The sequence below is a fragment of the Physeter macrocephalus genome, chromosome 8, assembly GCF_002837175.3.
Source record: "Physeter macrocephalus isolate SW-GA chromosome 8, ASM283717v5, whole genome shotgun sequence".
NCBI lineage: Eukaryota > Metazoa > Chordata > Mammalia > Artiodactyla > Physeteridae > Physeter > Physeter macrocephalus.
This window is the reverse complement of record NC_041221.1, coordinates 8,894,282-8,907,687: the sequence shown is the minus strand read 5'-3', so window position 1 is coordinate 8,907,687 and position 13,406 is coordinate 8,894,282. Positions and strand designations below refer to the sequence as shown.

The 13,406-nt window shown below is 41.5% G+C and overlaps 1 protein-coding gene across 2 annotated transcripts; it reads right to left on the bottom strand.

Moving 5' to 3' along the window:
* Positions 1 to 4,693: 4,693 nt before the first annotated feature.
* Positions 4,694 to 8,866, bottom strand: KCNJ15 (potassium inwardly rectifying channel subfamily J member 15). Of its 2 annotated transcripts, none has more exons than XM_007111311.3 (2): positions 8,736 to 8,866; positions 4,694 to 6,433 (listed from the first exon to the last, which is right to left on the bottom strand). In XM_007111311.3, exons 1-2 carry the CDS (start codon positions 8,798 to 8,800, stop codon positions 5,287 to 5,289), a joined length of 1,212 nt encoding a protein of 403 aa, XP_007111373.1. In that variant the 5' UTR covers positions 8,801 to 8,866; the 3' UTR covers positions 4,694 to 5,286. The 2 variants fall into 2 exon arrangements, with proteins under 2 accessions (XP_007111373.1, XP_007111374.1); XM_007111312.3 differs by having other exon boundaries at positions 8,724 to 8,795.
* Between the last annotated feature and the right edge of the window lie 4,540 nt (positions 8,867 to 13,406).

The window sequence follows — 13,406 nt, the reverse complement described above, 5'->3', positions numbered from 1 at the left end:
AGCCCCTAACTTTAATATTTTTGAGGGGTGAAATTGGATATCTTAAGTTGTTGGGAAAGCATGGATACTAGATAAGGTTTGGCCTCGGGTAAAGATAAGATCACAGTTAAGTACATCATAAGGCTGGAGCTGCTAAACACAAAACTTGGTGATGGGCTTTTAGGTTGATGCCTTCCTCTTTGGTTTTGCTCATCCCATGCTGGTTAGGAATACAAAGCCATCAGCCTGATTCTCCAGCAGAGGTTGGGAGTCAGGGCTCCTGTACATCATGTGGAGGAAGAGTTAGAGCCCATTGTTCCTGGCCCTTCTGTGATAGGCTCAAAGAATGTGCATGGAATCTACCAAAGTCCCCTGTGTTTGGCTGAAATTTACTTTTACTAGTTATATGTCCTTTATCTACATATACGACATCTTTGGCATTTATACTCATATGCCAATTATGTCCTTCGACTTCCATAATCAATTCTTGTAATTTTATTAGGAATTAACTATCCATTCAAATCAACAGGTTTTTCTTGGTCTTCTATTTTTACACACTAGCAACATACTAACTGAAAGGTAAAAGTTCCTATCCTCAGTTTTTAGGCATCTAAATGTCCACAAATTACTAATTTGGAATGATTGATTATTTTTAACCCACAGGCTTATTTGACTTGCTAGAATGGATGGCAAAGATGAAGAATAATAATATATTATTAATAAATAATAATGAATAATAATAATATAATATTAATAATAATATATTATTCTTCATCTTTGCCATCCACCAAGGACATGTCAAGTTGAAAAAGATGGCATCCACTAAGGACATGTCAAGTTGAAAAGAAAATTGAGTCTAACAGGAGAACTGACAGAAGATGAAGATGAAGTGACATGACTAGAGCTTTATTTCTGAGTCATGTTTTTCTTCATTAAATATCTAGTAGAAAAACTTTGGGAAAAAGTGGGGCTTAATACATTAGTGTTTCTCAAAGGCTAGGAAAATTGCTACCCCTGGGAAGCCAGAAGGATATGATGACACAGTCTGTTGTAATGTGAGACTGAATGACCCATATTTCCCCTGCAATGAAGTTCTTTTCCACTGGTAGAAGTCTTTTTATGTGGAAGTCTAATTGATCAACTATTAGCTTTTATTTTTACACGTTTCTCACTGCCTTTCTTACTTTGATGACAAAGACTTTGTTTCAGATTTCTTTAAAAAAATCAAAACCACACAACGACAATAAAAACAAAGTCTACCAACAAATAGTAATGCCTCAAGAAATGAAGCAGCTCCTTTATTCTTTAAAATTACAATTGAATTCTAATTATACCATTTCATTGCAAATTTATACTCTGGAGACTCAAACTCTGCTCATACGTTACCTCACTATGAGAGCAGAAACTGCTCATTGCTACCCAGAGACCCAAGGACTGGTTGGCAGCTCATCCTGATTACGGATAAACTGAAATTCACAAAAGGCAAACCGTGTGTAGTTAGTCAATTAGGAGTGAAATGTTAAGTTTAGACCTTCAGGGGTATGTCTTCCCAGGGGAAGAAAATTAAGGGCACCTTGGATCTATGCAGAGTCCAATGCTGGAATTCGAGTGTACACTACAGAACTTGGAAATCAAGACTTGAAATGCTAATACCTTTCATTTGAAAAAAAATCCCATCCCAGAAAGCGATTATAAAATAACCCGCATTCAAAACTAGTTATTTCTAATATTTAACAGTAAAAGTCTAGCAAGAATGAAAGCCAAGATTGAGAGGCTGGAAGGCTTTGTTATGCCACGTGGTGGGATGTCTGACCCTTTGACCACAGAGACCAAATACAGAACCAAGCCCGAGGATGAGGTGGCCCTTTACTAAGCTACCAGTGCCAAGGCCTCGTGACTTCCTTGCTTTTCTTTTCTCTTTTCTTCTTTCTCCAGATGATGTCTGAGTACTGAGGATCCAAGCAAGGGAGAAAGAATCATATTGCAGTAGAAGTGTCCCTTTTTTTTTAATCTGTCAATTTACATTTCGATGGAATTGAAATCAGTCAATTAAAATTTAATTCAAAGAAAACTCAGACAAAATAGTTGTTTAAATGCATCTAAATACCTGACCCACTCATTCATGGCATTTTTTACTTTTAACCTCTAATTTTAGGTTTCTGGAATCTCATCTCTGGGCTGTAATTTCCTGTTAAGTGGGAAAGAGAAACAAAGATGGCTTGTTGTGAGGATCAATGAGTGAATCTTTGCTATGCTGTCTGGGGCCATTGGCTACTGAGGGCCATTGGCTACTGGGTGCCATGTCAGTACAATGTATTTTATCACTTAAATAAGACATGGCTTGAAGATTACACTGATTTGCTGCTCGTTACGTTGTGGTTTCTCAAATGGAACATGACATTTTTGAATGGCTGCACTGAGAAGGCCTCATGCATTGGAAATATTTCAAAATGCAAAGAACATTTTTGGGTCAAAATCCTCCATTAGTTTGACAATTGTTAGTTGGGTGTTGAGCCTGAATCTGTTTCAGTCACATTCATGCCCAGATGTAATCAAATAATTTTTCCTGAATCCTTTTGTTAGCATGTTAACACGAGAGGATTTTGTACAGAGTAATAATAAGTAAGTGTGCTTAGAAAATGCTAAGTTTCAAACCAGAAGCAACTTTAGAGCTATTTATGGAATATTTTGTCATAATATTATTTATTGACTTGTACAAGTATTGGATTTTAAGACGCTACATATGTATTTTGTGTGTAGTGCAACAGATCAGATGATCGAGCCTTCCAAATTTGGCTGAAATAGGTATGCGAAATGAACATACAGTAAGATTTCTCAATCTTATGCTACATCATTGTACCATATACAATAGAAGTATGCAAGATTCTTAATTTTGATCACATTCAAATTAGCACTGATGTAAATACTGTGAAAAAATGTAATAGTGCAAGAGAAAAACTGTAAACATGCCAGGGCATTATTTTCCTGTCAATGTTACCACATTATACAATAAAAAAGGTTTAATAACTAAAACGACTAATATCTAACTACATTAATGTGATTTTTAAAAATTAATTAATTAATTAATTTTGGGCTGTGTTGGGTCTTCGTTGCTGCAAGTGGGCCTTCTCTAGTTGCGGTGAGCAGGGGCTACTCTTCTCTGCAGTGCGTGGGCTTCTCATCGCGGTGGCTTCACTTTGTTGCGGAGCATGGGCTCTAGGCGTGCGGACTCTAGAGCGCAGGCTCAGTAGTTGTGGCTTAGTTGCTCCGCGGCATGTGTGATCTTCCCGGACTAGGGCTCGAACACGTGTGCCCTGCATTGGCAGGTGGGTTCTTAACCACTGCGCCACCAAGGAAATCCTAATGTGATTTTTAAAAAAGAGAATGAAGATCTAAAACAACCTGCCATAAAATGATCAACAGAAAAAGAAAAAGAAAAAACTTCCTGAATAATTGAAGACAATAACTTCCTGTGCACGGAGATTGTATTTTAAACATTTACAGCTTCAACCCCATGATTTTTACAGCTGCATTAAAGGTTCAGTTCTGGGTCAGAGGTTTTAGCCACATTTTCTGTTTAATGGAAGGAGACTTGAAATGGGGGAACATCATGATATGACACCATTTCACAGATAATCTGAATCCAGATTACTTGCCCCAGTGTTCCCATTCTTATAGAACAAAACATACATGAGCACACTTGTCCAGGACTTGCTCTCTTAATCACAAATGTCTTCATGGATAATTTCCACAATTGTGATGGAAGAGCCAGGACGAGCACGCCTCTGTGTGTGTGCGTGCATGCGGTGTGCGCGCTCGCAGGTCAGGTCAGTGTATCCATACATGTGGGCTCATGTGTACGTCCATGCCGTGTCTACACACTCAAAGTCACATTCTTCCTGAGTGAATGTACAAATCTGTCCTGGTTTGAATGAAATGAGAATTCACCTTTCGCACATTTAGCCAATCGTAGCACATTTATTCTCCGCCCCAAATAAACGCTCTAAATTCTGCCAAAATCCAAACGTTACCTGTGTAACTGAGTTGTATGAGATTTATTTCAATACTGAGGGCATCCTTTACATGTTATCAGAGTATCAAATTTTGTTCATGCTTCAAGGAATCATCTGCGTTTGAATTCCTTATCCTCAGCTCCACTTGTCCCTCGGAGTCCCACCCAACCTCGCGGACTGGACTTCAATATAGGGGCACATTTCCAATTGTTATGGAGCTGAGTGTTTCTTTTGTGTTCTCTGTAATCAACAAGCATGTACTTAGCTTGAGAGAGACAACCATTATTCTCAACAGTCTTATTCTGTTCTTGAAATACCTGTGGCAGTTCCTTTGCGGACAAGGTATTTTAATAAGGAATGAAATCTCTGAAAGGAATATTTGTCCATAATAAAGAACTGGGGACATGGCACCCACAGAGTCCCCTGGCTTCAGAAAGTTACTTCGAAAACATTGTCCAGAGTGAAGTTTTAAAACTTTCGTTTTTACATGAATGACTTGTGGGTCCTGTTAAGATACAGCCTCTGATTCTCTAAGTCCAGGTGGGGCTAAATTACTAATAAGCTCCTGGATGCTGTTGATACTGCTGGTCTGTGAACCCATTTTGAATAGAAAGGGGCTAGTACATTCCAACAAAAACAGATTAGTGTGAACAATCACATCAGCTCCATCTGTACATGTGTTCACAACGATGATTCCTGATTTGATCAATTTCACTCTGTACAATTACATTCACCGAAAAAGGTAAAAACAGAATTATTATATTTTGTGAGTACAGAGCCCCTTTGCCCCTTTTTATGTATTACCAGATAGGCTTCATTATAAATACCTTTTTCTCTGCTTGAAAAAATGAGTGTGTTTTAGAGCAATGATATAAGTGGGTAGTGAACCACGTTTCAGCTCTCGGCCATCTCGTCTTTGATCCTTGGATTGAATAAATACATGTTATTATAGCTGACATCCTTGTATGGAAATGCATTTCCTTTCAATATCAGCATTGCGAAATATCTGTCCATCCAGATTGTTTCACGTAGCCTCCACCAAGTTCTCTGAAATGCAGTCCCCCTTTTAAAACATTTGTATTTGGAGAGTTTGCTTCACACAAAGCATTTAAAGAGGGAACGCTCCCAGATGTGGAATGCTTGTTTAGACACCAGATCAGAGGAACGGGTCTGTACATCTGTGCAGTTTTTCAGAGTGAGTCCACACATTTTTGTTTTCCCGGTGACCTCTGGGTTTGAAGGGAGCTCAGATGTGGAAGCAGCTCGGAGTTAAGTCGAGGCGACACCACCGCCATCAGACGTTGCTCTGTTGCAACAGAAGCGCTCTCAGCTCTCTTTCCCTCTGATCCTCCTGACGGTACTTCTCCTCGAGTTTCTGCTTCTCGGAATCCGTGCAGTAAAAAGTGCAATCTGGGCTCTTCCGGATCTGTTCAAACTGACTGAAATCAGCGACGTACTTGCCGGTTTTTGAGAGAGAAACCACAGGCACAAACTCAAAACCCCAGTGGATCTCCTCTGGGATGTAAGACGTGCGGCTCTGGCAGACAGCGCTGGTGGACTCCACCGTGGCATTGAGGAGAACCACCAGCTCAAACTCCTTCTCCTTAAGGTTTTGGGGGGTGAGATCTCTCAGGGGGCTCGTCTCATCCAACACGTGGTAGAATGTCATGGGCAAGATGAGGAAGGGGCTCTCGGAAGAGGAGTCCACGTGGAACTTGACGGTGGCCTGGTTGAGGAGGATGCGCTCCCCCTCCTTGGTGACATGGGTCTGGAGGAGCTTTCCCGAGAGCTGGCACTGAATCAGGAGACTCTTCCTCATGTTGGCCACCTGGATCACCAAGCACAGCTTCCCGTTCTGCTTGGTGATGACGGCACAGTGGCTGAACTTGATGGTCTCCGCCCGCTTTTTGGGTCTCGCGATTTTGGCCAGGAAGGTGCCCGTGATGAAGATCTCAATCAAGGTGGTGACGACCAGCTGAGCCACCAAGAGGAAGATGGCATGAGGGCATTCCTCCGTGATGGAACGGACTCCGTAGCCGATGGTTGTCTGGGATTCCAGGGAAAAGAGAAATGCCCCCGTGAGGGAGTCCACTTTCATGATGCAGGGGGTGTGATTTGAAGTGTGCTCACTGGGTTCTAAGTCCCCATGACTGAAGGCAATGGCATAGTAGATCACACCAAAAAGGAACCAGGTCATCACGAACGTGGCGGCAAACAGCGTGAGCTTGTATCTCCACTTCATGTCGATGACGGTGGTCCACAAGTCTTGGAGGTAGAGCAAGTATATGCCATCCACTTTGTCGATTCTCACGTTGCTGTGTCCGCTCTTGGACATGACTCGGGGCCTGCTGGTCTTGAGGCCAGTTCCAGCAGTGCGCTTCCCCAGGGGATCACTGGCCATGCTGATGTTAATCGGGTCCATGGCCAGGCTTTGGGACCGCCTAAGGAAATGACAAAGAGAGACGTTCCATTGTTGTCACATGAGGTAGAATGCCCAGAAACAGAAACGGGATAATCATGTGAGATAAATACGAACCTACACGGACGTTTACAAGAAAGGATAATTCTGAGGGCAAGATTAATCAGTGTGTACTTGAGGATGGCAGTAGGATGGAGTGAAGAGCACAGACTGGAGACAAGGAAACCTGGGTTAAATGTTGACTCTCCAACTTATTTGCTGCGAGACCTGGAGTAAGCTATTTAACCTTTCTGGACCTCAAATCTCTGATATGTACAATATGTAAATAAAGTCTACTTCTCAGGGTTCTTGTGATAGTTGAATGAGATAATGGCTATAAAGTGCCAAAACAGAGCTTCACACTCAAAAAAATGATGCTAATCTTCTCTTTGTGATATCACACTCACAAGAATCCACCCCACGGAGTATCATGAATATGTATGTATATTAAGCTCTTATGGATTTCCAGGTATGGAAAATTTAAAAATAAGTTGACTGAGCATAGGGCTGGTACTGATATAATTAAAGTGCACCATCCATAAGATACTTCTTGATACAGCGATGGGAAATGTTAATACAAATTTTAAAACCTTGTGTAGTATTCATAAACGTTTTTAAAAAGCTACCATTTGCATGACATTCCCTGTAGTAGCAATTCATTTTCCCCCAGTCCAATGAATAACTGGGAGTCCATGACCTGTCCTAGTTCTTGATTACAATGGAAAAGAGCAAGTTATCAAACAACCAAAAACAAACATAGAGTGAATAATTAAGCTTTATTAACGGCTTGATCAATATGCTGGTTATTCTTAGAAAAGTGTTATCAATATAGAATATTAGGTGTGACATTTAGGTATGGCGCAAAAATTCGGCCTTACTTCTTTTGAGCTAAGTAGAACCAGCATAGGAATCTATTTTAAAGAGCTAATGAACAAGTAAATAAGTACAGGCATCCAACATTGTAGCAGAACAGACTTACCTAGAAGAAGCACTAGGCTCCCACACTGAGCTCTGGGCAATGCTCTGCCCTCCGCCTACAGATAGGGAGAAGCTGGGTGTGAGGCCACACAGCATCTTATAATACCTGCCTGGTGACTGAGATAAATTACCCCTACGTTCCTTGAAAAACATAATGTGAGTGATTATAGGGCAATTCTACCTGGTTGGTATGTTTTTTCCACCTCATCGGCATTTTGAGAATAACAATAAAAAAATTTCTCCCTTTAAAAAGGAACTGGTATGTGGTGGTCTGTGATTCATGCAATAATCTTTGCTGTTGGAGCAGTGTTATCTCAATAGAAGTTTCTAAAGTAATCCTTTGGGCAAATCCCTTCAAGGAATCTGAAACTGTATCCATTATAGGATAACACCTGTTGAGGATGCAGTACATCTGTTGGGCTTTTTAATTTTCCTGTTATGTTATTAAGAGTGTGTCATTTACTAATTGCCCCTTGAAATAATTTTTTTTTTCTCAGAAAGGAGACTCACTGTTTCATTTTCTTTGCAAAGAAGGGCCCTAAGTTATTCAGAATTTATTTTATTTGTTGAAGCCTATTCCATTTATTTGGGGATCAATTTAGATGAAAAGTACAGGATATAATTTAGCGTGGGCTTTACCAGACCCTTTATGCAGCACTTCTCAGTAACCAAGAGGAAAGCGGCCACAATGAAAGTTTGAAAAGGTTAATGCCATGCTGGCATGCCCAAATGCGTAGTCAAGCTCAGAACACTTTGCCAAGACAAATGCAGCTTGTGGACAAGTAATTGCATGCACTTAAAAAAAAAAAAAAGAAACTGGTAGGGGAAAGTACATGCCATTCAACCCACTGAAATAAAAACAGAAGCTTAAGTTTTCTTGTGTGAATGATGCAGAAGTGTCCTGCAGCACAAGCTAAGCTCCAAGCTCAGCCTTCCACCAGATTCTGGGAAACTTGGCCCTGTTTCTATGAAGGCAATGCCATGAAGCTTCTGTTTTAACCTCTGTTTGAAAGCGGCAACGGGCCAGGCTTGCGATGAGCTAAATCTTTCCCCTCTTTCTGCTGAAAGCTCTTGTGCTGCATTTTTGCACAACTATTGTTGGAATCAGTGACACCAATGGCTATCAGAGGATGGGGGGCATATATGGGGGAACAAAACTTAGAGTCTCTGGGTGGGGTGGGGGTCTTGGGATTAGCATCTCTCTGTGGAAAAGAGCGGCTGGTGGACAGCGCTCAAAGGTTAAACACCCACTCCCTCCCTCTCAACATTCCTGTGCCCTCAGAACTGGGTGCTACCTGGTCACTCACTCAAATGGCGACTTCTTCAAAGCAGGTGTATCGTCCTCGCTCCCCTTCGCCCACCTGGCTACCATGGGATTCTTCTACTTCCTGAAAGAAAGAGGGACACATGGAGTTCACAGCTGTTTACTAAGAAACTGACCCAGTGAAATTGACCCTTACTGATTCCCCCAAGTGCTAGGGCTCCAGCATTCACCTTCCAACCCCTGGTGATCTGGCATATTGCCCAGAATAGATCCAAGCTCAAGGGGTGTTTTAGGAATGAAATTGAAGCCCCAATCACAGCCCTCACTGTAGAATTCCCACCCTCTGGAGGGAGCTCGATAGTAAAACACCCTGGAAAGAGTGGGTTAACTCACCCCCACTGAAGCCCACTATCAACTGACCAGCAAACTGGGAGGCAGGAAGGGGAAGTGCAGAGGAAGTAAACAGTGAGAATTGGAAGGGAAGAGTCTAGAATATTTTTACCGCCTGTGGAAATGCATTATTGCTGTTGAGTCATAGAACATTAGATTCAAAAAGAATGTCAAAATCAAGGCATTTGACACACGTTTTACAAACGAGGAGACCTGGGAGGTTGCAGTGCCTTGTCTTCATCACACAGATGGCCCACAGCAGGAAGAACGAGGTCCAAAGTCTTTGGAAGCTAGGCTGGAGTTCTTGTCAGTACACAAATCCCTCTTAAACCTCCAAAGTTTAATGCAATCTGTTCTAACTCCACTAGATTCTTTTGCATGCTACTTTTCTGAAATACTTCTTCCTAAACTATACATATATATCTCCCCACATTTTTATCTGTCTTATACACAGAGGCTTACGTACACTTCACATTTCTTTTCTGATCCACTAATTATTGTAAATAATTACAATAATTACTCTTTTATCATTTAGGCAGTCCCAATTATCAGTCTGTATAGCCTTTTATATACTGGATTCTCCCAGTGTGTTCACAGTATGTTTGGCAAACGATATCTACATCATCGCTCTATTAAGATCCAGCATCTCCTTCTTTGCACCCATTTATTTTTACCTGTGCGCTTTATCTTTTACACTTTATTATATGCTCTTAATTTATAGTATTTCATTCCTCAGCAGGCTTCTTTAATGCAATTTACTTCATTGCACACTCTTCTTTCAAATAATTTTATGTTACTGCTTTAGATTTTTTTCCCTTAGATTCTGCACTCTACCTGGTTGCACTTCTAAAATATTAAGCAACCATAACCTTTTCCCAAAAGTAAAGGATGGAAAGAATAATAAAAGATATTCTCTTCTAATTTTCCGTCTCCTGATCCCACAAAGAAACAATATTCCGTATGAACCATTAGTAGTTTTCTAGAGTCTCTGGAAATTGTATTTATTTTCTCCAGTTTTCATCATATAATTGCAACATGTGGGTTGGGATTGTATTTCTTAGAATGGTGATATCTTTACTGAAGTGAAGTCCTTGAAACCACTGAATGGAGAGGTCAATATTACACTCTCCTATTTCAGGTCAGTAACATATACATGGAATGAAGTCACGTAGTGCTTAGGCTGTGTAGCATCTGTTTTCTAGAGATACAGGGGAAAAAAACCCACATTTTGGAAACAGAACTAAACAGTAGCCACATTAAAAAAGATACTTATCTATATGAAGAACCACACGTCCAGTGCTGGGGACAAAACAATGAGAATGGAAAAAATGGAAAGGACGTTCCCATCACCATTGTCGGTGGAAGGGGAAGAATTCTATCCGAGAAAGGGGATCGGGTAAGAATGGAAGACCAAAGAAATTAACTACTGTGAGCTGCAGCACACTGTCCTGTCAAAGAGAAATCAACCCGTAAATGGACAGAAAGCCCCTGACCAGTTAGGAGAGATACGTACGCAAATACTAAGCAAGAACAGAGTCAGGATAGAGCCAGAAATGGTCCAAAGTGGGAAAGATCCAGATAATAAAATGACAATAATAAAATATTCAGATACGTGACAATAATACTAAAGCTTCAGATCACTAATAACAATAATCATCATAAATAGATAACGCTAGAGCCATGCACCAGCCACTATTCTAGGTGCTTTCCATGTGTGAATGTAATTAACCCTCACACCATCCCCATGAGGAAGAAATGGAGCCACAGAGAGGTTGTGTGACCCACCCAAGTTCTCAACAGCTGGCACCTGGCAGTGTGTGAAGCTGTTGTGTCTACACTCTCAACCACTCTGACAAGGGTGCTCAGACTTTAGCTGCATCAGAACCATCTGGAAGGCTTGGAGTTTCTGACTCGGTAGGTTTAGGGTGGAGTCCAAGAATTAGCATGTCTGAAAATTCCCAGGTGATGCTGCTGTTGCGGGAACACACGTTGAGAACCACCACACTGGGATACAGATGTTGAATCATATCAGCAGCTTAACGGCTTCCCCCCCTTGATAAATCTCCGATTCCCCACTTGCCCTTAGCATTTCTAAAATAATGCTATTGCACGCAGACATGGAGAACATCCGTTTATTACTTTCCAGAATCTTCACCATCCTTACAGATAAATGAATGCCAATGACCCAGTGGCCCAAGGCTAAGTATTAATTTTTTAAAGCAGCAATATATGGAGAATCTGATCAGAACTGTAACACATTATTATTTATTTTTATCATATAAATGTCATATAAGTATTATGTGTTATAGGATATGTAGAAATTATATACAATTTAACTTATATAACATTTACAGTAAACACATAGATATTATGATATATTATTCATATTATATTAAATATATAATATAAATAATGCTAGTAGATATATTAGCCAAAATTAAGCACAGACAAGCCTCTCATTTCCACAATAGACTTTCAGCCACCATTCTTCTAGCCAACCTGTATTTACAGGATATCTAATTCTCAACAATGTGATAATACAGCTAACTTTCATGTGATGCTTGGCTGGGAAAAAAATAAATATACTTTAAGAATGATTTTTTTTTCCCCCTCCTAGTTAGTACAAAACTGAGACCTTCTAAAAACGTATAGCTCTGTTGAGTCAAATTTTGCAAGTTTTCAGTTCACCCATGCTGGGAAAAACTTCTGTGTTCCATGGTGGGCTAACAAAGTATACACACCTGTGGAAAAATAATTAAAAAATGGGGAGACAGTGGCTCCCTAAACCTGGAATTTCTCAACCAGGCCTCAAGTGATGTCATTCTACATACCTTCAAATGGGCGGTGAGGCATGGAAGAATGAAATCCAAATCCAACCATAACAGGACTTCCGGACTAAAATTAGAATTTGAGGGACTTTGACTTGAAAACTCTGGCAAAACAGCTCCGTGTTTGTAAGAAAAGTTGCTTCTAAAGCTTTGTTGGATGTCAAATATTTTTGACAAAACAATCTTTTAATGATCTCTCTTTTTGCTATGAATCTGAAATACCTGGCTGAAATTTCACTTTAAGGGTACATGGGTTTAAATATTAAGTAGAAGAAAAGTGCTTGACAAGAATCTAGTTGGGGTTCACTGAACTCAAAAGGTTTAAAAATAATGGAAAATAAACTCAGTGAGGCTTAGCTATCCTTTCTTTGGATCCTGTGACTGTGGCCGCACATACACAGGCACCGGGGCCTTCGGCACTGGCCTCGTGCCATCTTCTACCTGCTCTTCAAAGCAGCCTAGGGCTCGCTTCAATGGCTGGGCTCCCTGTTCTGAATCCACTTCTTGACTTCATCAGTGTCAGATGAGGACACAGATGGCTTTGCCCAGGTGGCCTCAGAACTGGACATGTTCATTAAAGAGAACAAGGCGGCCAAAGTTGACTCTCAGCAGATTCCAAAGGGTGGCCCTTTGGTTTTATCTGCTGGGGAAATTACTCTGTCCTTCTGCAAACCCATTTCTTCTCTCGGACCATTGAGGACTGAGGTTGGCTGGAAGGAGTGGCAGCTTTTGGGAGGCTGTGGAGTTGGACATTCTTCTTTGTGAGGAACAAGAGGCTCTGAGGGGAAGCACCAGTCAAGGTTATGGCAAATTCACAATCTAGTTTCCCCTATCCTAATGACCTGTAGTTTGAAGACATGAACTTGGAACCTCATTGGTAGAGCCGTGGTCATTTTTGGTTGTCGTGGCTGATTGTTGCTTCCACCTACTAACTGCCTCTCTCTGTGGGGTCCAGCCATGAGATTCTTTCCCTGGGTTTGTCCCTGCAGGGAAGTATGTTTTCACCCTTTTGTGTCTGATGTGGTCATGTGACTGCTTCGGCCAATGGCCTGTGAGCTGCAGTGACTCAAGCCTCAGCTGAACAGAGACATAAGAATGACACGGTTCTGAGCTTCCCTTCCCTGGTGGTGCAGTGGTTGAGAGTCCGCCTGCCAATGCAGGGGACACGGGTTCGAGCCCTGGTCTGGGAGGATCCCACATGCCATGGAGCAACTGGGCCCGTGAGCCACAGCTACTGAGCCTAAGCGTCCGGGGCCTGTGCTCCGCAACAAGAGAGGCCGCGATAGTGAGAGGCCCGTGCACCGCGATGAAGAGTGGCCCCCGCTCGCCGCAACTAGAGAAAGCTCTCGCACAGAAACGAAGACCCAACACAGCCCAAAATAAATAAATAAATTAAAAAAAAAAAAAGAATGACACGGTTCTGTCACTGCTCTCCAGTGAGGCTCAGATTGGGCTGCTCCTTCCTCTGGATGGCAGTGGGGGGGAGGGGGGAAGGG

Bases quoted from the DNA above. Each gene is read 5' to 3' on its own strand.
- KCNJ15 (XM_007111311.3), bottom strand. From the start codon at position 8,800: ATGGTAGCCAGGTGGGCGAAGGGGAGCGAGGACGATACACCTGCTTTG. The intron at 6,434-8,735 runs GTGAGTGACCAG...TCATTTCCTTAG, and splicing joins TTGAAGAAGTCGCCATTTGA to GCGGTCCCAAAGCCTGGCCA.